At 38.5% G+C, this 22,185-nt stretch overlaps 3 protein-coding genes across 6 annotated transcripts in view; 2 read left to right on the top strand and 1 right to left on the bottom strand.

Annotated features, from left to right (window-relative positions):
* Positions 1-22,185, top strand: part of EDNRB (endothelin receptor type B) — a gene marked incomplete at its 5' end in the record, with an annotated part of 157,947 nt that overhangs the window by 35,933 nt on the left and 99,829 nt on the right. The gene's annotated exons all lie outside the window — the stretch shown is intronic.
* On the bottom strand, positions 955-16,890 carry BIVM (basic, immunoglobulin-like variable motif containing). Its single transcript, XM_083361701.1, has 10 exons — positions 16,766-16,890; positions 11,656-12,245; positions 10,457-10,583; positions 10,100-10,195; positions 9,853-9,957; positions 8,587-8,681; positions 7,171-7,303; positions 5,861-5,944; positions 3,874-3,970; positions 955-2,231 (listed from the first exon to the last, which is right to left on the bottom strand). Exons 2-10 carry the CDS (start codon positions 12,131-12,133, stop codon positions 1,938-1,940), a joined length of 1,509 nt encoding a protein of 502 aa, XP_083217827.1. The 5' UTR covers positions 12,134-12,245; positions 16,766-16,890; the 3' UTR covers positions 955-1,937.
* Positions 17,361-22,185, top strand: part of POGLUT2 (protein O-glucosyltransferase 2) — a 35,594-nt gene continuing 30,769 nt past the window's right edge. For 2 of the 4 annotated variants that reach the window (XR_014492515.1, XR_014492516.1), the window contains exons 1-2: positions 17,361-18,687; positions 21,872-22,077. Coding sequence is in view for 1 of the 4 variants with exons in the window: in XM_083362495.1 (XP_083218621.1) it covers positions 18,506-18,687; positions 21,872-22,077 (388 nt within the window). In the remaining 3 variants the exon portion in view is untranslated. Of the gene's footprint in view, positions 18,688-21,871; positions 22,078-22,185 lie in introns of those variants that run through there. The other 2 variants (XM_083362495.1, XM_083362496.1) reach the window with 2 other exon arrangements.

Here is a 22,185-nt window from a genome sequence, read left to right as displayed (position 1 = left end):
CCTATAGGTTTGCTCAGTGCTTCATTCTTCTATCACAAAAGAAAGGTTTAAGCGAGCCTATCCTAGTGACACTTACGCAGGACCAAGAGTCTTGTTGCCTTGGAGGCCACTAGTGATTCCCCATCTCTGCTGCTAAAGATGTCAGGTTGTGGTTGAGGAGGGACACAACTCTGAAGCTTTTTTATCATCATAAAAATATGTGTGTTCAATTAGGAGTGACTAAAGTCTCAGATGAATACTGTCAGCAATTGAAAAGCTATCTTCCTCCTTCAAGCAGGCTATGAGAAAAAATTGCTCAGACATAAACCTTAGTTACAAAAGAAGGCTCAGACAGACACTGATCTTACTTATGTTCTGCATTAAAGAGGTTTACCTTTGGTTTAATTCAGTGTTGGAAGGAAAATGACACCAGTTCCAAATCTGAACGGCTCTATCTTTGTATAACTGGAAGAATTAATCAACAATGCACTTTAGTTTTGCTACCTCTTTTGTGCCAATCTTCACACAGTTCTCATTATTCTTCTAAATAGATGTAGAATAAAGGAAAATATTAGCATATTTCTGCTTTTGAACTCATGCTATAGATTACAAGAATGTTGCATATTTTTCTGTTGCTATAGAGACATCTTATAAAATATTAGTAATGCATAGGAAAATCAAATCAGTTTGTTGGCAAATACAACCCAAACCAGGTTTTAGTTAGTTCATGTTTTAGGGAAGTAGAAAATTCTGACCTATGATTGAAATAAATTATAAATGATTGATGTTTTTCTCATTTCGGCCAACTCATTTCACAGGGAAAATCTTATCTTACAGAGGGATATGAAGAACTGATTTTTTAGTACCAAGTTTCTAAAAGCATAGATAAAAAGTTATCCAAAACTTGGATAAAGCAATTCCTACTTTTTTATTGTCTCTAGTTTTGCAAACATACACATTTAACAAACAAGAAGATAATGGAATAAAGACCTTTTTTATTAAATGTTTTTCCCCATGAGAACCAATATTATACTTCCAAATAAAACTACTTAATATGATCATTTGAAAAAAGTTACAAAGAGCGCTCTGAAGAGGTATATTGTTGTGGCTGCCAGTTTATTTGGGCACTTAAACATCTTCCTCAACAATCAAACAAAGTTGTGAAGTGAAAGAGAATTCAAATATTACAAGAAATCACTGCAGCCCAAGACATAAAGTTTTGGTATTTACTGAATAATCATATGAAATGAGTGCGAGAATTTTCTTTGAAAGGAACCAATCAACGGAGAGTCACAGACAAAAGGACATGACTGGCAGTGGTGATTTTTTTTACTAGACCAATTTTAAAAGAAACAGTTACCTTATCTTTCCAGATTTCATAGGTTTCTTGCCTATTAACTATGAACTGCCAACTCAAACAGCTTAAACTGTATAAAACAATATTTTCATTGAGAAACAGATCATCAATTAATTATATATTGACGTTTAGTGTTTGGTCAGTTCTGAATTGTACCAGAATTTATTGCACTATTGAAAATACTCAAAAGCGAATATACTTTAAACATTTGTCATTATTATATAGTTTGTAATTAAATCATTTTGGAAGATAATAATCTCATGCTTTATCTATAATCTGTTTCACATAACGAAATCTCCTGCCTACAAATGATTTTGATCTACATCTGTTCTGATTTCATAGTCTGAAACATAAATCAATTAGCCGGTATACTAGATTGCCCATAATTGGTATTCTGTGCTTGTCTTTTAATTAACTTTTCTTGTTATTCCCAATATATAACAATTACAATAAATTAGTATTTTGTATACCAATTACATACTCAAATAACAATTTGAGAACTTTATATGAAATTTCGCTACATTCCTTTTTCTGTGCATAATAAGTTATTACCATGCTTTAGGAATGTATTGCAGTAGCACGCATGAAAAAGAATTCCTTCTCAGTCTTTCCCATCACAGTTGGCGTAACGCTGAAGGCCACTATTCCGCCTTTCATGAAGATGAGACAGCTTGCTCCAAACAGAAACTTGATGGAAGTTAGCACTGAATGATCGCCCAAGGCGCCCATGTTGCTTCTTGGAGATGTTGTCTTCACTCTCAGATTTGGCTAAGCCCTGAGTTGGAGATGGAGGCTGTAGTTCTTGCTGAACATTTCCAAGTGGAAAGTTCCAAGGTCCAAACCGGTGCCAATTAAACCTCTGAAGAGCAATGATACAATGCAGATTCCCTCCTACCTAAAATGTATACAATGTTTGTTAAAATAACACTCTCAATATATTAAGAGCTAAGATTGCATCCATTTGAATTAATGCTTTGTCTTTTGCACTGCTTAGAATACTTTACTGAATACAATCTGTGGTTACAATAAAACTGAAGAAGCTGAACTGAAGAAGTGGCAAAACATTTTCAAGGGAAAAAAAAACTAAGCCCAGTTGCCTTTTGGCAAAGGACCTTTGGGACAACTGTGACCTGGATGATTGAGAATTTCCAAAGACAGTTATAATAACAATTTATTCTATGTTAAGAGTTCAACATTATTTTAATTAGTAGGTTTGCATTTAATTCCTGATTTCAGAGTTTTGTGCTAACGTTTTTCAGTCCACATAGGACATCTTCTCATCATCTATTGTTGGTTCTAGGTATTTGAAAATCTATTGATTTTTTTCCCAAAATGCAGCCCTGATTCATAAAATGCAGACTTGTGACATTAAATGATGATAGTGGATGATATATTTTAGAAGTCTTCCTATTCTGCCACCTCTTACAAAGTATTTGGCGCTCAAACACTTTTTTGCCCGGAGAAATGATGGAGACTGGAAGCTTTGTCTGCTTCCAAATGGGGTGCTTGGAGATGGGAGCGAATCGCTCGGTTTCTAAGCACCCCATTCAAAAGCAGGTGAAATTTCCAGTCTCTCTCTGGGCGAAAATTGTTTGGTGCCTATGGGGCGCTTGGGGTAGCTCCATCCTCTCCCCACCTGCCTTGCCTCATGGCGGTGGCACAGTGTGGCAGGCCACGTGGCCTCCTGCTATGACCGGCCACAGAAGTGAGCCGGTAGCATGTGGACTCCTGCTGGACGAGGCTTTTGGTGCCACCGCCACAAGGCGAGGCAGGTGTTGGAAAAAAATTAAGACATCCCCCCAAAAATAAGACCTACTGCCTCTTTTGGAGGTTAAAAAAAAAGACTGAGTCTTATCTTGGGGAAAACACAGTATTATGGACAGTCAATAAATCACTGAACTAATCAACCCATAGTTTTCACTCAAAAGAACAGACTCAAATTATCCTAGTTTGGACACATTAGGTGAAGACCTAGCTCTCTGGGAAAAATCTCTAATGCTGGAAAAGATGGAAGAAAAGAGAAGAGGATGACCAGTAGCAAGTGGATGGATTCATTTATTATGGCAATGAATGCACTACTGGAAGACCACGTTAGGGATAGACTGACATGTGAGAAAATCTATCTAGTCACTAGGTGTTAAAAACGACTTGATGGCACATAATCAATAGTAGTGAATTTGCTGAACTGAAATCTTATTTTGGATTAAGAGAAGCTCACTTGCCATGCAAAGATAATTCCTAAATGTGCGCTAGTGTGGGCTATATCCAAATGTGACAATTCCTTAGCAAAAGAAACTAATTAGTAAATTAGATCACAGCAATTTATTCTTTTGCTCAAAAGAATATGACATGTTAGTTTGAAATGGAAGAAGGGATAGACTAATGAAGCCATTTCTGTTTTTAACAAGTAGAAACATATTTTGTGAATGCAAAGTAATCTTCCCATAATTACTATCATGCAAGAATATCTAAATGTACTTTATGAATGCTACCTCAGGGCAAACATGCAGCTTTGCTTTAATATGAAGCATTTTTACCTTCTTTGTCTTCCGATACTGAAGACCTCTTTCCAAGTGCCTAATATCTAAGTATTCAGGATTCTGAGTGTTTAAATCTGTTACAATGTCTGTCCACCTACACAGTAAGATGGAAAGAAATTCACAAATACAACAAAAATCTGGAGTACTGTGCTTACTAGTTAATCCTTGATAGACAAAAATTCATAGTTAAGTACAAGATCTAGCAAATACTGACATTTTTCCTGAAATGAAGCTAGGGGTTCTAGTCCTTTGATTCATTTAGTAAATAACACCACTTTACTATCTTCCTCTTTTTTCACGAATTTCTTATTTTAGCTTTATATATGAAAAGCATGGGAAAGATTAATATAAATATCTAATTTGAAGAAGTTCCAAAGCTTCCAAAGAGATGTGAAAGCTTCTATTCATACATTACCATCAAATATGCTTTTGATCTTGGTAGGAACCCCAAAAGTTCATTCTCAAAGATATTACAGGCCAGGCAGATTTATATAAGCAAGAATATAATGTGATTTTTAGAAATCCGGTTTAAAACCATATAGTTTACATTGAAATCGGTTTTTGAACTGTCTTTAGAAATAGAGTAGGCAATCTATAAAGCCATGTTAACTGTGGGTCTCATATTTCACATAATAGTTGCAATCAATAAACTTTCTGCTGGATAGTAAACATTTTTTCTGGACCAGTTGCTATTTTTAATTACTTCAATCTAAAGAATGGTACCAAGTAGGTTTTATAAATAGACACCAAGTAGGTTTTATAATATATTATCTAAATGTTATCTGAATGTTTAGCAAATATTCATCTGGTCCAACCTCCTGCCCAGTTCAGGAATCTTTCTACCATTCCAGACAAATAACTGTCCAGTCATTTTTGGAAAACTAGCAGTGGAGCACTCATGACTTCAGGAGGCAGATTGATCCACTGCTTAATAGCTCCTACAGCCAGGAAATTATTATTTAAATTACATTTCCACCCATTGGCATTATGTAAGTAAGCATTTATTTTATTGTACATGGCCTCTGTCTCAAATGCAAGATTCTGGGTGGTTTACTCTTGGGTGTTACGAAGAATATATCCACACTCTCTGCCCAGTGACATTCCTTCATATACTGGAAGAATTATACCACGTCTCCTCTTAATCATCACTTCTTTAGGTTAAACACACCAAGTTTCTTTAACTGCTGTTCATAGGACAAGCCCCAGATCTCTCAACATACTTGTCACCTTTCTCTGCATTCTTTCCATATCCTCAAATTTTTTTTTATCATGGTGACCAAAACATGACATATTAAACCACCTATTTTCTTCCTGTGTATCTGTTTTTTCCCCTGTTTGAATTCCAAACTTTACATTTCTCATAGGGCCAAATATTCAAGATCCTTTCAAATCTTGATTCTGAAGAATACTAGGACCACCACAGAACCCTAGGGGGCTCCACTGTGTACTTCGCCTCCATGTGGAAACAGACCAATTAAGGACCATGTATTGACTATTACTTGTTTAACCAGCTGTGAATCCATCCAACAGCAGGACCATCCATCCCATAACGATCTAGTTTATCGAGAATGGGCTATGATCTACTTACTGAAGTTTTGATATCTCTAGAAATGATTTCAGTTAATGTCAATATTAATAATGCAAATCTGGGAACTGAATTTAGGTATACAGCCAAAAGCAAATATAAAGAATTGTTTTCAAGTTTCAACAAACTAAACCATTTCATAGCATATAAAGCAAATGTCCATTTTCTTCCATTCCCGAGGTAAGTGTATTTTCCCCCTCAAAATCTGATTCTCAATACTTTCAGTTACAAGACGGATGCCAGACTAGCACTCACTTTGGGAGGTGGATGAAATATTAGCTGTCTAGCAATCTCAGCTAAAACATGCAAATCCCCAATTCTATTTGGGGATCTGTATCTTATACTTATTCATCTATCTAAATATCTTAAAAAATTATATGATCTTTTACGCAAACTTACTTTTTGCAGTGAATAGTGGGGTGTTTTCTGCTTGGCTCTCCAATGAGTATCCAGTATTCTACGTCTTGCTGTAAGAGACATCCTCTGATGCACAAAAAAGATAGACAAATGTTTATCATAATAAACTTTATAAACAAACAATTTAACTTGTCACTGGCCAAAATGAATAATTAGTTGTTGCATCGTAACATAAAATATATTAAATATGGCTAAAATATATATTTTAATGTCTATGACCTTCATCTTTAGAAGAAACAAAAATATCTACTGCTCCTAGTGTTTCATAATATATGAAATATTTGCAAACTTAACCCAGACTGCTCTGTATCCTTAGACAGCATGTTATTTATGTGTAAAATTAAAATAACAAATATATTCTTCGAGAGATTGACATTTCAGCAATTGTACCCCTTCTCTAGATATTTCTGTACAGACAGAAACATGTCTGCTCTAGAATTCATCTTTATTCCTACTCAGAAAGATGGCAGTAGCTGTTTCTGCAGTAGGCTGGATTCAATGGCTTTTAAGTTCTTTTCAATTCCCTAATTTCCTTCAGTGAATTAGGGCTAATTTTTATTTTAGTATAAATGCAAAAAACATACATGCAATATAATGCTTTATAATCTCTGTAGAAACAGGGGTTTTCTGCCCCTTTAATCAGTTAAAGGTCAAAAGAAATGTAAAATCCATTCATTTGTACTTTTAAGGAAAGAATAGCAATTCCCACCAATGCGGGTTCATGCAAACCAGTACATCTACTTTTAGTAGAAGTCAAACTAATGAAATTGGATTGATTTACCTAATGAAAAAACAAAAACAAAATTTCCATACGGTTTCATTTAAAAAAATAAAGTTCAAGGATTTTTATTGAAGACTTTAAAAGGCTATTCTTCCAAATGAAAGAAGCAAGACTCATATCAAATGCAACATGAGTTAGACACTTAGGATACAGCTGAAATAAAGATAGAAATCAATGCATTTATCATACAAATTAATGGTCTTTCAGACTTGTTTGGTGATAAGCAGGTTTATCCAGAGTACTGCATCAGAGACAGTTCTTGTAGAACAAGACTTGCAGTTTAAATTAATATTGCTTCCATTTTGGAAAACTATCTGAAAAAATATTGCCATCTAGCGACTGTTAATGCTGATTTAACCAAACCCACATAATTGTACTATATGATTCTACATCCCATGTATGCTGATAAAGCTATAATGTTAATATGAGCAATTAAAGGTTCACTTTTTGTAAGATGATTGCAGGTGTGTTGGTGCCACTGATGAAATCAAGTAGATTTTGAGGGTCTTACTTATATGCTTTACTTGGCTTAATTGGAGTTGCTTCAAATCCAATTGGACAAAAATAATGATTTTGGCAATGATAAATATATGCCATTGATTCATCTCGCAGCCCTTGTGTTAATTTTGTTAAAGCTCCTGAAGCTACAAATTAAAAAGAAATTAAAACATTACAAAGGTATTTTATTAAATATTAAGACACACACTTTTTAATATTCCTTTAAAAATTACATGTAATTTTAAAAAATTACCATCTGTAATCAATATAAAATAATGCAAATATGATATATGATAGGATAATATAGGACAGGATAGGACAGAATAGAATAGAATGCAAAATAATGTAGTAACCTATAGGTCAGGGGTCCCAAACCCCTGATCCGTGATATGGCACCAGTCCGTAGCATGCCAGAAACAGGGCCGCGCAAACAAGCGAGGCCCCATCCATGGGATGCAGGCAGCAGGTAAAATCATGCCTCTTCCGGTTTATGGAAACATCTCTCTCCAAAGAACAAGTCCTTGGTACCCAAAAGATTGGCAGCCACTGATATAGGTAGTCCTTGTTGAAAAAATAACTTTATGACCAATGGCTGCATTTTCACCTTTGCACTGTTCCTTAGTCATTTGATCACTATTAGAATCAATATGCATTGTCCTGTGCTTGATCTATTTTCTCTTCCCCCTCCCCCCACTTGCAGAGTGCAAAGATTGGATAAGAAGGGATTATATAGCGAATAAACAAGCACACGATGGGGAGTACACATTGAAAGCAATGCACTGGCACCCGCAGCCACAAGTCACTGGTTGCATAGCATGCTTAATGCCAGGGCATGACTTACAATGTATATTCCACATTGGGTGCCTGCTTACTCTCTTATCGTCCCTTCCTCTCCAATGAAGGTAAATACAAATATTAACTGCCTTCTTGCTAATTGTCCCTGCAATGGGGTCAGCATTCCAAAGAAGGGTGGGGGAAAGGAAAATACAATTACTTGATTTCCCATTTAGCAACTACCTGCAAAACCCTTTTCAAACAAAAAACTTGGTTATTTAGAAGCAAATGCTTGTCCTGCCAGAAAAATTCAAGTGAGTTGCAATATCTACAACTAAAGTGGGCGGAGGGTGCAGATGTGGCTCCATCTCTCCATTGCCACTGTTATCCAACTCTCCTTTCCTGAGGTGAGGAACTCTGGTAACAGATGTTCAGAGGAAACAAGTCAAAGAAAGTAACAGTGGCCTTTTATCCATATTCAGCTAGCAATTGGGAACACAAAATCCCAGAAAAAGTACAGTATATCAATTATTTTTTAAAATTCAAAAATAAACATGAAACCAACTGTGAAAAATAAACAAACCCCACACCTATTTCGTTCTGCTCTTTTAACAGCTGCAAAGAATTACCCATGTCATTAAAACTGCCTTCTTACCAGTTTCTCCAGCAGTCTTGTACTTCCCGTGAGGTTTATAGAGAAAATAGGAACATCCTTTTACATGGAAATAATCATTAATTTGTCTGAACCATCTGAAAAGTACAAAGTGCAGAACTGTGTGGTTTAAATGTAAATTAGCAATTAAACAATAAAAAAGCATTTCTCCTGTCACACACATATGACATGGCTAATATTTCCACTATTCCTTAGTCAGATATATAGAACAATTATAATCCCTGTTCATACATGCTTATTTGGGACTGCAATCTGTGTTTGTTTTAAAGTATTTCTTCTTAGAGATCTAATACTAATAAGTTAATAAACATATTGACCTTAAATACCCTTGATTTGAATTATGGGCACATTTGTTTCTCATTTTGAAGATTAACACTCCCAAATTCAGACATTCTTTTCTTCTGATTTCACTCTAGAACGCCCTCTTTCAAACAATTTTTTTTCTGATCTCCATGTTTCCTTTGTTTAGCCAAAGTACTTTATAATCCTAAATCCTTCCCTTTCCCTTTTGCCCTATTCCTCTCACAAAAATAATTCTATCAAAGACAATCAAGGTTTGTTGCCTTTTTTCTATATGGCTCAAATGCCATGTATCAAAAGCATTACTACTACAAATAAATCTTGCTTATAGATTTGTAGAATTTATTGTGTTTAAAACAGTCTATGGGTAATCCTCGACTTATAACAGTTCTTTGGTGTCTGTTCAAAGTTACAACAGGACTGAAAGAAGTGACTTATGACCGTTTTTCACACGACCGCTGTAGCATCCCCATGGTCATGTGATCAAAATTCATACACTTGGCAACTGATTCATATTTATGACGGTTGCAATGTCCCAAGGTCATATGACCAGCTTTTGCGACCTTCTGACAAGCAAAGTCAATGGGGAATCCAGATTCACTTTACAACCATTTACTAACTTAACAACGGCAGTGATTCACTTAACAACTGTGGCAAGAAAGTAAAATGGGGACTCACTTAACAAATGTTTCACTCAGCAACAGAAATTTTGGGCTCAATTGTTGTTGTAAAGCGAGGACTATCTGCATTAAGGTTGTTTCTGTTTATCTACAATTCTACACATGGTTTCCTAGAAATAAGCTAACGAACATGCTATATAATGACAAGCTCAATTTTCTTTTCCAGAAAAAAACATTACGCTTTATACAAATAGAGAGATGCATACTCCCTATGTACAGTACATTCCACATTTAGGAGAACAAGACAGTTCAAGAACAGTGTTTTTACCTCATTAATGTAGTATTTCCAGTAAATGGACCAAATCTTATCTCTTCAAAAGGTGGTTGAATGCCCAATATGTGCAAAGCCTCTTCTTGAGTAATAGGTGGTAAACTGGATTTAGAAATTAAAAAGTTCAGAATATAAGCAACTGTAGAAAACAAAGATTAAGTTGCATCTTAAGTACACTAAATGGCAATGAAAGCGTCACTAGATTCCCAAAAGAACACATTGAATATACTGAAGAATAACTTACTTTCCAGTTCCCATTGTGCTATATAGGAAATTCCAGCAAGAGACTAGAGAGGAAATCCCACAGGAAGTCTTATATTGGGGGCGACTTATGCAGTACCTTTAAAACAAATTTTTCATAGGCAAATTTTCATATGCTGTAATGAAAACTAGAAGGCTTAAAGCAGTTGCACTTCAATGCACCTCAATTTCCTTCCCAAAAATGTCTTCAGCCCTTGCCATCATAGCACTTAGATGCCATAATATTAAAACCAAAAAAAAGTATGACCCCCTCCAATTATTAAAAAAAAACCTTATTTAACAAGTATTAAAGTATTCAGCCAGACAGAACTATAGCAATACTAATGTTTTCAAATACTACCATCTCCGGAGATCTAACACTTTCCGTGGCTTTATTTCTTCAAGGGTGTAATGCTGTGGGCATTCCCTGTTTTGTTTAGTTTTTTTATCTGCAACGGTTTTCTTGCTTTCCTGTTTCTTCATGTTGCCTGTAAATAAATAAATAAATTCTAAATATTCGGGATATTAAAGAAGCTTATGCTTAACCCCTCTTCCTCAAAATATTTTTTCCAGTTCAGTTCTGACTAATTACATATCCTTTTTCAGCATATTCAGTGCCTCCATATGTTCCATGATATTGTATAATTATGTTTACTCTGTAATAGTCACCCTTTCTTCCTTCTACTGGGTCTTCTATTGTCAATTGTGACTCTGAAAGCTCTTTGGGACTTGACTTTATTATTTAAAATGCCATAAATTTAGAAGGTGCAGTTTAAGGCAACCATTTCTCTTTTACTTTTGAGGTCATGTACAAATGGGACACGGTGGCTCAGTGGGTTAGGACGCTGAGCTTGTCGATCAGAAGGTCGGCAGTTTGGCGGGTCGAATCCCAAGTGCCGCATAACAGAGTGAGCACCTGTTATTCGTCCCAGCTTCTGCCGACCTAGCAGTTCGAAAGCACGTAAAAATGCAAGTAGAAAAATAGGGACCACTACGGTGGGAAGGTAACAGCATTCCGTGTGCCTCTGGCGTCTAGTCATGCTGGCCACATGACCACGGAGACGTCCTCGGACAAGCGCTGCCTCTTCGGCTTTGAAACGGAGATGAGCACCGGCCCCTAGCACGCATGTGCGGGGGAACCTTTACCTTTACAAATGGTGACTTGCATATGCTGCCAATTTTATTGGATTGCAAAGTCCTATTTTATTTTTATACTGCTTTAAGGATTTGAGGAACTTTAGTACTAGAATCATAGCAATATTATTTTCTATCTAAGTAGTAAGCTGATAATGCTAGGAATAGGAAAGAAAATCTAATTCTCCATGAACACTGCAGTTGAAAATGAATGGTATGTAAATTAATAAAGTTCGAGATATGATTTTGGCAAATTAAAAATACTTTTATTTATACAACTACAGTTGTTTCTTAAATATTGAAACTCTAATAGTACCCAATGTATAAATGTTGTAAATGTGCAACAAAACAGCAGGATAAAAAAATATTTTCATTTATTAGAATAAGAGAGATGATTTAGATGCTTAAATAAAATGACAAATGTACCTGCTCGGTTTTTCAAATCTGGGGATGTATCACTGAATTCAGACTTATCAATTTCCCATGCCAATGGCAGTTTTCCAAGACTAATGGATAAACTTTCCAGATTAGAATCATCGTTGTAAACTACATCCGAAGGTCCAGTACGAACACTAATAAAACCAGAATTATTTCCATCATTTAAGGCAGCACTGTCTTGTAAGCAGGCACTAACTGTAGCACTTGGGCTTTTGCAAATAGATGTTACCCGATTTAAAAAAGCATAGTCCGAACAAATGGTATAAAACTTTTCTCGGGTGTGAGTCACAGGGCATCCCCATGGATAATGCCTGTCCCCACCAGAACTCAGAGATGCACCTGAGGTACCTGGGGCACAAAATGATGTTATAGTACCATGAAGATTAACTTCTGAACTCTTCCTTCCAGTTTTGAGCCCATTTTCTTCAGAATCACTCTCCAATTGAGTGTCTTCGATGTTAGGCATTGAATGATCTGTAATCTGTTTTTTCCAGACGAGGAAGGTACATCAAATGATTCTTGCACACTCAAACATAATTTACACTTTTTCAAGATTTTCAAAATACATTTCAATTTTCCTGAAATGAAAAAGAAAACATATTTTTTAGCTAATAATCCAAAGTTTTAAAAAAAATCTAACAAAAACTTAGGGCTTGTCCACATCATCAGTTTTTTTAACTTCAATGTTACATGTTTTGAAAGAAAAAACTTATGTAAGTCAAGGGAAGATTTCTATTTGTTTAAATTGCTTTAAACCAACTGAAAGTACACCTCCCTAATTTATCAATGAGGGCCTAAAGTTCTTCAGATGAAACTCTTCCTTAGCTCAGTGATCCCCAACCTTTTGGGCACCAGGGACCAGTTCCATGGAGAGAGGCTTTTCCGCGGACCAGAGGGGGCGTGGCTTCATGTGCTTCCTGCATCCCACAGATGGGGCTTCACTTGTTTGCGTGCCTGGTTTCTGGCATGCCGTGGCCCGGTGCCGGTCCATAGACCAGGAGTTGGGGACCCCTGCTTTAACTGATCCAACAATTAGGCAAGGAGGGTGGCTAACTTTTTTCAATGATGGTGCTCAGGTCTGTGTGATAACATTGCTTAATGGTCCTGGAAGGTCTGCCCACAGATGCAAGTCTGTCCAAGTTACATAATTATAAATGGTTAGTGCCAGAACTAGTATTTTTACTGATGCCAAATAGAGGAACTCAATTACAATAGCAACGGGTATCCTGATGGAAGATCCAGACGACTGTATATGGATGTTGTTGCCAAGGATTGAAAGCACATAATCAATCAATCAATCAAAAGTTAGTATGATTTCAAACAAGTACTCTTGCACTAAATTAAGAACTTTTTAATAAAAAAGCTAATTTAACTTAGTGACCATTCAAACAGGTTCATAAAAGTCAACATTTTTCATACCTTACTTACTAGTTTTAATTATGTATAACATTTTCTCACAGGTTTGCCATAAAGTAGCAAAGAAAATAGCATTTATACCCTATTAACTGACAAAGTACATGAACAAAAATTTCCATGAAGATTACTATCTTCAAGATTAGTACTGTTATCCTTTTGTATATTGTTTTTTAACAGCAGCCTGCACAGGAATTCAGTGCAGCCACAATAACACCATGCATATCATTGTGCAAATGATGCACAGGAGGTTCATTTGCTTCAGTTATATAACATTACATAATTTGGTCCATGGCGTTCATGGCATCACTCATTCAGTTTGTGGACTCCTATGGCAGCCTGTCAGATGCTTTTGTGAAGCTGATAAGTAGAGTGTGAAGGCCGTATCTTTCTAGTTTACCTCAAGCAAATGACACAAGATTAGATAGTTCTGAATTCAGAAATCCTATATGGCATGTCAGGTACAAATAGAACCCTTCCAACTCCAGAAGCAGAAATCCTATATGGCATGTCAGGTACAAATAGAACCCTTCCAACTCCAGAAGCATTATACAAAAAGTCATTTTAAAGTGACCTATTAAAAGACATATAAGTCACCACCTTTTCATCTTAAAATAAATCTCAAGATTTAAAGCATGGAAAAATATTTCATTTTGTGCACCACATGTCCTACACTTAATTAATACAAAGGGATATTTTATTTATTTATTTATTTATTTATTTATTTGTTTTTATAAACCGCCCTTCTCCCGAGGGACTCGGGGCGGTGTACAGAATAAGGTAGGTATACAGAATGAACAATAGTGAAAAAAATAATAGTAAAAAACAAACTGGGACCCCAATTAGAGCTATCAGGCCAGGCCGGACTGCTGGAACAGGTAAGTTTTTAAGTCGCGCCGGAAGGTGCGGAGGTCGGGGGCCATCCGGATTTCGGTTGGTAAGCTGTTCCAGAGGGCTGGCGCACCCACTGAGAATGCCCTCCCCCTGGGGGCCACCAGCCGACATTCCTTGAGCGGTGGCACCCTGAGGAGGCCCTCTCTGTGGGAGCGCACAGGACGGTGGGGTGCTGACATTGGCAGAAGGTGCTCCCGTAGGTAGTCCGGACCCATGCCATGTAGGGCTTTGTATGTCATTGTTAGCACCTTGAACTTCACACGGAAGGCAACTGGAAGCCAGTGCAGCGCACGGAGGAGAGGTGTGATATGGGAGTATCGGGAGGCTCCCAAGAGTGTCCGTGCCGCTGCACTTTGCACCATTTGAAGCTTCCGAGTGGATCTCAAGGGCAGCCCCATGTAGAGAGCGTTACAGTAGTCTAGGCGAGAGGTCACAAGAGCATGGGTGACTGTACGTAAGGCATCCAGGTCCAGATAAGGCCGTAATTGGCGAACTAGTCGAACCCGGGAGAAGGCCCCCTTGGTCACAGCTCCTATGTGATCTTCCAGGGAGAGCTGCGAGTCAAGGAGGACACCCAGGTTGCGGGCCCTATCAACAGGGGGTAGTAACTTGTCCCCGATGTTAAGGGATGGGATGTTCTGAGTATCCTGGCTTGCCGGTACGTACAGCCATTCAGTCTTGTCCGGTTTCAGTTGAAGCCTGTTCCTCCCCATCCATTCCCGGACCGCTTTCAGGCAGCGGGACATCACGTCGAGGGCATCACTGATGTTGTTTGGAGTTGAGATGAAAAGCTGGGTGTCATCAGCATACTGATGGTACCCTACTCCAAAGCTGCGAATGATCTCGCCCAGCGGTTTCATGTAGATGTTGAACAGGAGAGGCGAGAGGACCGACCCCTGAGGGACTCCGCAAGCGAGAGGCCTCGGGGTCGACCTCTGTCCCCCTGCCAGCACCGACTGCGAGCGACCCTGGAGAAAGGAGGAGAACCAACGCAGAACCGTGCCTCCCACTCCCAGTCCCCTGAGGCGTCGCAGCAAGATACCATGGTCGATGGTATCGAAAGCCGCCGAGAGGTCTAATAAGACTAGGACAGAGGAATGGCCCCTGTCCCAGGCTCTCCAGAGATCATTTATCAGAGCGACCAATGCCGTCTCCGTGCTGTAGCCCGGCCTGAAGCCCGATTGGTACGGGTCTAGATAAACCGCTTCATCCAGGATCTGAGGGAGTTGGTGCGCCACCACGCTCTCAACAACCTTCGCAAGGAAGCGAAGATTGGAGACTGGACGAAAGTTATTCAATGAGGATGGGTCCAAGGTGGGCTTCTTGAGGAGAGGTCTCACCACCGCCTCCTTCAAGGCGGTGGGGAAGTGACCCTCACTCAGAGAAGCGGAGATGACCGCCAGGAACCAGCCTCGTGTCCCCTCTCGAGCTGCATATGCCAGCCAGGAAGGGCACGGGTCCAGTAAGCATGTGGAGGAGCTCAACCTCCTCATAATCCTGTCCACTTCCTTAGGAGTCACAGGATCAAATTCCTCCCAGATGACATCGACAAGACTGTCCATGCCTTGTTCTTCCAGCTCAGCCCAGTTGGAGTCCAGGCCTACATCCCACTAATATTTTATCAGCTTTTAACACATATCCTTCCCACCCATTATTTAAGTTTAAAATGCCCTAAATGCTTTCAGATCAGTCTTCTTCCAACTTGTGCTCAAGAGGTTAGGAGTTCTAAGTATTTTGATCCAAACACATTTAAAAGGTATCAGAATCGGATGGCTGTTTTTGATCCTTTCACTAATTTTGCAAGCTTTATTAAATCCTCTTAAAATACTTTGCAGTTTGAAAAGCAAAGCTAAGTGTTCAGAAGCCACCCAGTTTAACACTGCAGGTCTAGACAAACAAAAAGGGACATAGATAATATTCTATAGTAAAATTAACAAAGGACTATGGTTTCTAATTAGAACAGTCAACAGTCTATCAGATCCAGGATTTTATTTTCAAACATACAGATGCCAATGAACATCCCCCTAAATGAGACCACAAAAATTATTAGCCTACAAAATGGCAATTCACTTTTTAGGATAGCAACAGGGCCTGCCTATTTATCAGCCATCATCCAGATCCTTACCCTAAGCATACTGTCAAAGAAGGAATAAAATAATCCAATTTATCCTCCACCCTGCTGCTATGTTTTTGTAGTACAGGGGTCTTCAAACTTGGCCCTTTTATGACTTGTGGACTTCAAGTCCCAGAATTCCTCAGCCAGCGGGCCTGGCTGAGGAATTCTGGGAGTTGAAGTCCACGAGTCATAAAAGGGCCAAGTTTGAAGACCCCTGTTGTAGTAGATCATGCAATTGAAATTCAACACTACCAATGAATTGGAATGGAAGTAATGGCTTCTTCAACTGCATATTCCAAAAGTGGCACCCACCAAACGTTTTGTACTCCAATGGGAGAGGGTGCATAAGCCCTGTGTGCATGGCTGTCCAGGATGTGGCTGACTCTCCTCTCCCAGCCTTTTCTCACGGTTGGCAATGCCGGCTGTGTTGTTGAAAATTGTGGCAAAGCCACACCTTGAGGGCCATATGTTGTGCATTTACGCTGTTGCATTGTGCCTGTATTTCCTCTGCAAGGTGTATTCCCGTTATTCAAGGAGGCTCCCTCGATATACTTTAAGATTCTCCTTGAAACGCACCCACGCCCTTCCGTAACACCTCTATCCACCTTTGGTTCCATCCCAGGTTTCTGATCCCGCAAAAGAATGAAGAAACACAAGAAATTCGTCTGTCCTTACTTGCTCCAGGCGCTCGCCTGTTTCTCTTCTCCTTTCTTTCTCCCGAAGATCTTCTATGTAGGATTATGGCGCCTATCTATACCACTGTCCATCTTTACCTGCTCGCTAACGGCAATAGCCTTTCCAATTTGTGCAAGTAGGCGCGCGTGCGCATCACCGCGCTCTCACCTACGCGCGCGCGCGCGCGCTCTCCCTAAACCACGCCCCTTCCCCTAGAGTGGCTATGGTGCATCTCGATTGGCATCCCGTGCAAGAGTCGGAGGAGTGACGCGCGTTGGGCCGCTTGCGAATTACCTTGCTTGTCCTTCTGGCGCGTGCCGAAAAGCCGGAACCTGGCTTGGTTTCGGCTTGTGGGAAAAGGGAGTCCATACGTCAAGCAAGGAGTCTCCAACCTTAGTCAACTGTCAGACTTGTGGACTTCAACTCCCAGAATTCCTCAGCCAGCCATGCTTGGGCTATGTTGACAAGGTTGGAGACTCCTAATGTAAAGGATTTCCCGCCTTGCTTATCCTCGAGTGATGATCGGTGCTTCTCGGGTGGGACGTAACCGGTCATTGCCGGAAGCTGGATGGCAAGAATCGTTTATTTGGGGCGTGTAGAAATGTTGTTAATCAGTACAATCTGTGAATACAATTAGAATGCGGTAGGATCGATTGAAGGTCCGGATGCTGCAGTGTTGTCTAGAAAAAAAAAATCAGTTTAGAGCTTTTTAGGATGCATTTTACACTTTTTTTTTAGCACGATCCTCTTTGTGGCTGCTTGAAAAATAGCTAATTTAGTGCTCCCAAATCAGGATAAGATTATAGCTGAACAGTCAAGGAGAAGCTGGAGAGAGAAGGTAATACGGATCGTAATACGTTTTTCAACCATTATATTCTTTGTTAAATATATTCTTCAACCTGGTGAACGCCATCTTTCCTAGTCTGCAAGCAATGCAAAACCTGGTGGTAAGATGCAAACACTGTAGTCTTTTGTAAGAGCTTGCAAATATGCTTTTAATTTAAAACGCAAATTACATCAAGCATGTGGGGCCGTGTGTCTCTGTCCCTTATATACTTTAGAATGATAAACTAAATCATCATGGGATTCTCTAGCATCTCTTACAGTGCAAACGATTGGGAGCTTTTAAGCAGTAAGATGCTTTTTGGCATATTTAAAGTGCTATTTTTTTAAAAAAAAATCTGATTTTCCTCCATTCCACAATTTAGCTAGTTTATACACTGTTCCAAATTTCCGGATACCTTTGGACTACATTTCCCAGCATTACTGATGAACCTGGGAAGTGGCTCCCATGTGATTTTTCATTCGGAAGAAGTTTTGTTGGACCAATGATCCTATTCCTTTCCCTTCTCCACCCCTTTGGGCTTGGCAGTAATTGTAAGATGTTACTGAAGAAAAAAGAGTAAAGGCTGCACAGGCAAAACAAAGGAAATAGGACATAGTTGCTCATTTCCCTCTCTTTCTCCAAAGTCATCCAGAGCAAAACCAGACATTCACTTCTAGATTTTTAAAGAAGTTGAAATGATTGGATAGGAATTTTTAAAAGAACGCTTGGGAGGTATTGGAGCGTGCATTTTAAGAAAGCATCAGAAAATGATGTGTGACTGAGGAAATACTTCGAAAGAACCACATTGTGCGTACTTCTGCTCATTTTTACCTAAAAAGAGCAAATACTCCTGGCTCCCCGCTCCTCTGCCTCTGCATTTGGTTTGCTTTGTTTCTTAAAAGGAAATCCTGTAAATGTTTAGCATTTGGTTGACTTGCTTTTTACCTCTGGGGACAATCTCTGTAGTATGTGAATCACTTTATGGAACCCAGTTAAGTCCGGAAAGAAGTTTACTATGGGGACCTGGACTGAGGGCAGGAGTTGTTCTTCCTGCTCGCTATTTTTATATCCAGGCTGTGGACACTGAAGGGAAGAGGTAAGCACAGTTTCTCTAGATAACGGCTTTTTAAATTATGGAGAGATACAGGAAAGAGTCTGTAAAATAATTTGGGGTTAATATGATTTCATAGAGACCTGAGAGTGACAATGTGGTAGGGCTCTTTTTTTGTAGCTTAACAATCGTACATCTCTTTACTTCACTCCAGCTTTTGTGTTCGTATAGTTACCTAAATGCGTGTACAGCTAGTGCTCGACTTACGACTACAATTGAGGCCAAAATGTTCTGTTGTTAAATGGGACATTTTTAAAGTAAATTTTGCTCCCTTTTGCCACCTTTCTTGCCACAGTTGTTAGGTGAGTCACTGCAGTTGATAAGTTAGTAACCTGGTTGTTAAGTGAATCTGGATTCCCCATTGACTTTGCTTGTCAGAAGGTCACAAAAGGGGATCATGGGACCCTGGTATGCTGCAATGGTCAGAAGTATGGACCAGTTGCCTAGCAACTGAATTTTGATCACATGATCATGTGGAGGCTGCAAAGATTGTAACTGAAAAATGGTCATCAATTCACTTTTTTCAGTGCCGTTGTAACTTTTGAACGGTCACTAAATGAACTGTTGTATGTCGAGGACTACCTGTAGTATCTAAGATGCAAGGAATGAGATGATCCTGATATGTGTCCTAATTTAGGATTAGGAAATCATGGAAACGAATAAAGTTGCTTTTCTATTACAGGTATTCCTTGATTTACAACCACAATTGAGCCCAACATTTCTGTTAAGTGAGACATTTGCCAAGTGAGTTTCCCCCCCCATTTTAGGATCTTTCCTGCCATATTTGTTAAGAGAATCACTGCACTTGTTAAATTAGTAACAGTTGTTAAGTGAATCTGGATTCCCCACTGACTTTGCTTGCCAGAAGTTCGCAAAAGGTGATCACGAGCCCAGGACACTGCAACCGTCATAAATGTGAGTCACTTGTCAATCATCTGAATTTTGATCACGTGACCACGGGGCTGCTGTAATGGTTGTAATTGTGAATAACAGTCGCAAGTCACTTTTTCAGTGATGTAACTTCGAACGGTCACTAGACGAACAGTTGTAAGTCGAGGACTACTTATATTGCAATAAGTTACAAAGTAGTGAGCTGAAAGGATCAATACTGCAAACACTTTAAATATTTTATTTATTTACTTATTAAATTTGTTGCCTCTCATCTTACCACAAGGCAACTCGGCTAATGCCCAACTGAATGGCTGTAATTTTCTCTTTACCATAGATCCTTGCAGTTCTAAAGGTGAACTATAGTTTCATCAGTGCATAATTTTGCGTGTATGTGTGCATACATGCTTCCATTAAAACTAAAGAATCTCATTTATTATTTTCTTAAATTAGTAATTTTGTAGCTTCACAGATGTGTGTTAATTTCATGATGTCTTCAACAGCCCCAAAACTTTGAGAAAATTTTTGGAATTCTTATTATTTCTGGTCTCAGTCCTAAGTGTAGATGATTTAAGTAGATGTTAGTTACTTATTGTTAGAAACTTTGCTGTTTTTAATCATTTAACAGTTGTACATAATGGGACTATAATCTTATATAATCTATTGTTTCCAGGGCATCCCTCCTTCATATATGGTTTGAATACTAGTGCTTTTTTTTAATCAGATACAGAAGATTTTTTTTTGTATGAAATTATGGATGAGAAAACCTTTTCAGGAAAAAAAATGCATTACTGAAATAATGTAGTTTAGCATTGTAGTTGATAGTGGAACTCTTCTACATTATCCTGAATCTTTAAAGGTAAATGCAGCTTCTGAAATATGCTTCCTGAAGTTATGAATTTCTTGGTTCTGGTGCTTTAAAGGGGGATTAGATAAATTGAAAAGGCCTACACATGATCATGATGGTGGTATGCATTCATTTAGTTTCATAGACAGTCTGTTTCTGAATAATAGATCTTGGAGACAACTGACAGCTTTTGAGATATCAAGGAAGACAGGATTCTGGGTTTTTTCCTTGAGAACAAAACGTTCATCCGATTAAACCAAGCACATTCCCAAAGTCTAATATGAAACCATGCAATTGTACACCACCTTTAGGAATCCTATCCCACATATGACTTAGATTTATGTGTAACATTTTGTGTCATCACCATCATCATCATCATTATTATTGTAAGAGCTGTGATGGTGCACTGGTTAGAATGCAGTACTGCAGGCTAATTCTGCTGACTGCCGACTGCTAGCAGTTGAAGTCTCACTGGTTGAAGGTTGACTCAGCTTTCCATCCTTCCGAGGTCGGTAAAATGAAGACCCAGATTGTTGGGGGCAATATGCTGACTGTAAACCGCTTTGAGAGGGCTGTAAAGCACTGTGAAGCGGTATATAAGTCTAAGTGCTATTGTTATTCTCCAGGCCAATGAGCAGTATGAAATGAATATCCATTTTTAATAGGAACGAAGGCATTTTAGGTTATCCTCAAAAAGTTATTTGATGTGATCTATTTTCAGTTGTATTATTCAGGCCTGGATCCAACAGTGAAAATGATTTTAGAATATGGATTTAATCTCTTTATAGAGGCTTTAGGCTTACAGAAACTTTAGAGCTGTGTTTCTCCACCTGGGTGTCTAGCAAAGTGTGAATTTCAAAACTTACAATTGCCCAGGTGACATGGTCCTTGCTAAAAATTTTAATAGTTGAGGTCCATATATCTGGATTTTGCTATGTTTTTGAAACAATGGTATCTGCTTATTCTGAAGTTTTAAGGTATTTGATTTCTATGTCAGAAATGTAGCCCCAGGGTATCACTTCTTGAATTGGGTTCTGAGGAAATGAAATTTCTGGGAAATAATTTTAAAAGATCATGAGGAAGTTCAACAATAAAGTTGGATTGCTAATTTACTAGTCTTTTCTTGCAATGTGTAACTTAAGTGGCTTCAGGGTGCCTGAAGTCTCCATTAACGTGAGTTATCAGTGACATTCTGATGGTCTTGCTATGCAGGAATAGCTTGATAAGTTAATGCAGAAGAGAATTTCTTGACGTTTCTTTAAAAATAAATTTTATAGATAGGACAATGCATTTTAATATGGTAGATTAGCCTTCTCTTGCCTGGCATCTTCTGGATGGTGGCTAGATCTCCCACCATTTCTAGCCACCATGGAAACTACATCAAAAAATTTATGTTTTTTTTAAATAATTGTCTTTTTTTTATGTCTTGGATAGATTTACCACCTCCCCTGGAGATAAAGCATTTCAGGTGAAGATCACAGCACCTGAGGAACAATTTACACGAGTGGGAGTGCAAATATTGGACAGGAAAGATGGTTCCTTCATCGTGCGATACAGAATGTATGCAAGCTACAAAAGCTTGAGAATTGAGGTTTGGGCAAAAAGCAAACATGTTGCTGAATCTCCATATATTTTAAAAGGTACAGAAATGGTGTTATGCTAGCTTGAAATCAAACTATTTTTAAAAATGTAACCTTCAGTCCAAGGGTATACAAATGTCCTGCAGTTTAGTTAGTCTTGTTTAGAAT

The sequence above is a fragment of the Vipera ursinii genome (assembly GCF_947247035.1).
Source record: "Vipera ursinii genome assembly, chromosome: 4".
Taxonomy (NCBI): domain Eukaryota; kingdom Metazoa; phylum Chordata; class Lepidosauria; order Squamata; family Viperidae; genus Vipera; species Vipera ursinii.
Note: the sequence above shows the minus strand (reverse complement) of the source record. Positions and strands in the feature narration are given on the sequence as shown.

Coding starts and splice junctions, on each gene's coding strand:
- BIVM (XM_083361701.1), bottom strand. CDS start 12,133: ATGCCTAACATCGAAGACACTCAATTGGAGAGTGATTCTGAAGAAAAT. Junction 10,584..11,655: donor AGATTTGAAAAACCGAGCAG/GTACATTTGTCA, acceptor ATTTATTTACAG/GCAACATGAAGAAACAGGAA. Junction 2,232..3,873: donor AGTATCGGAAGACAAAGAAG/GTAAAAATGCTT, acceptor TATACATTTTAG/GTAGGAGGGAATCTGCATTG.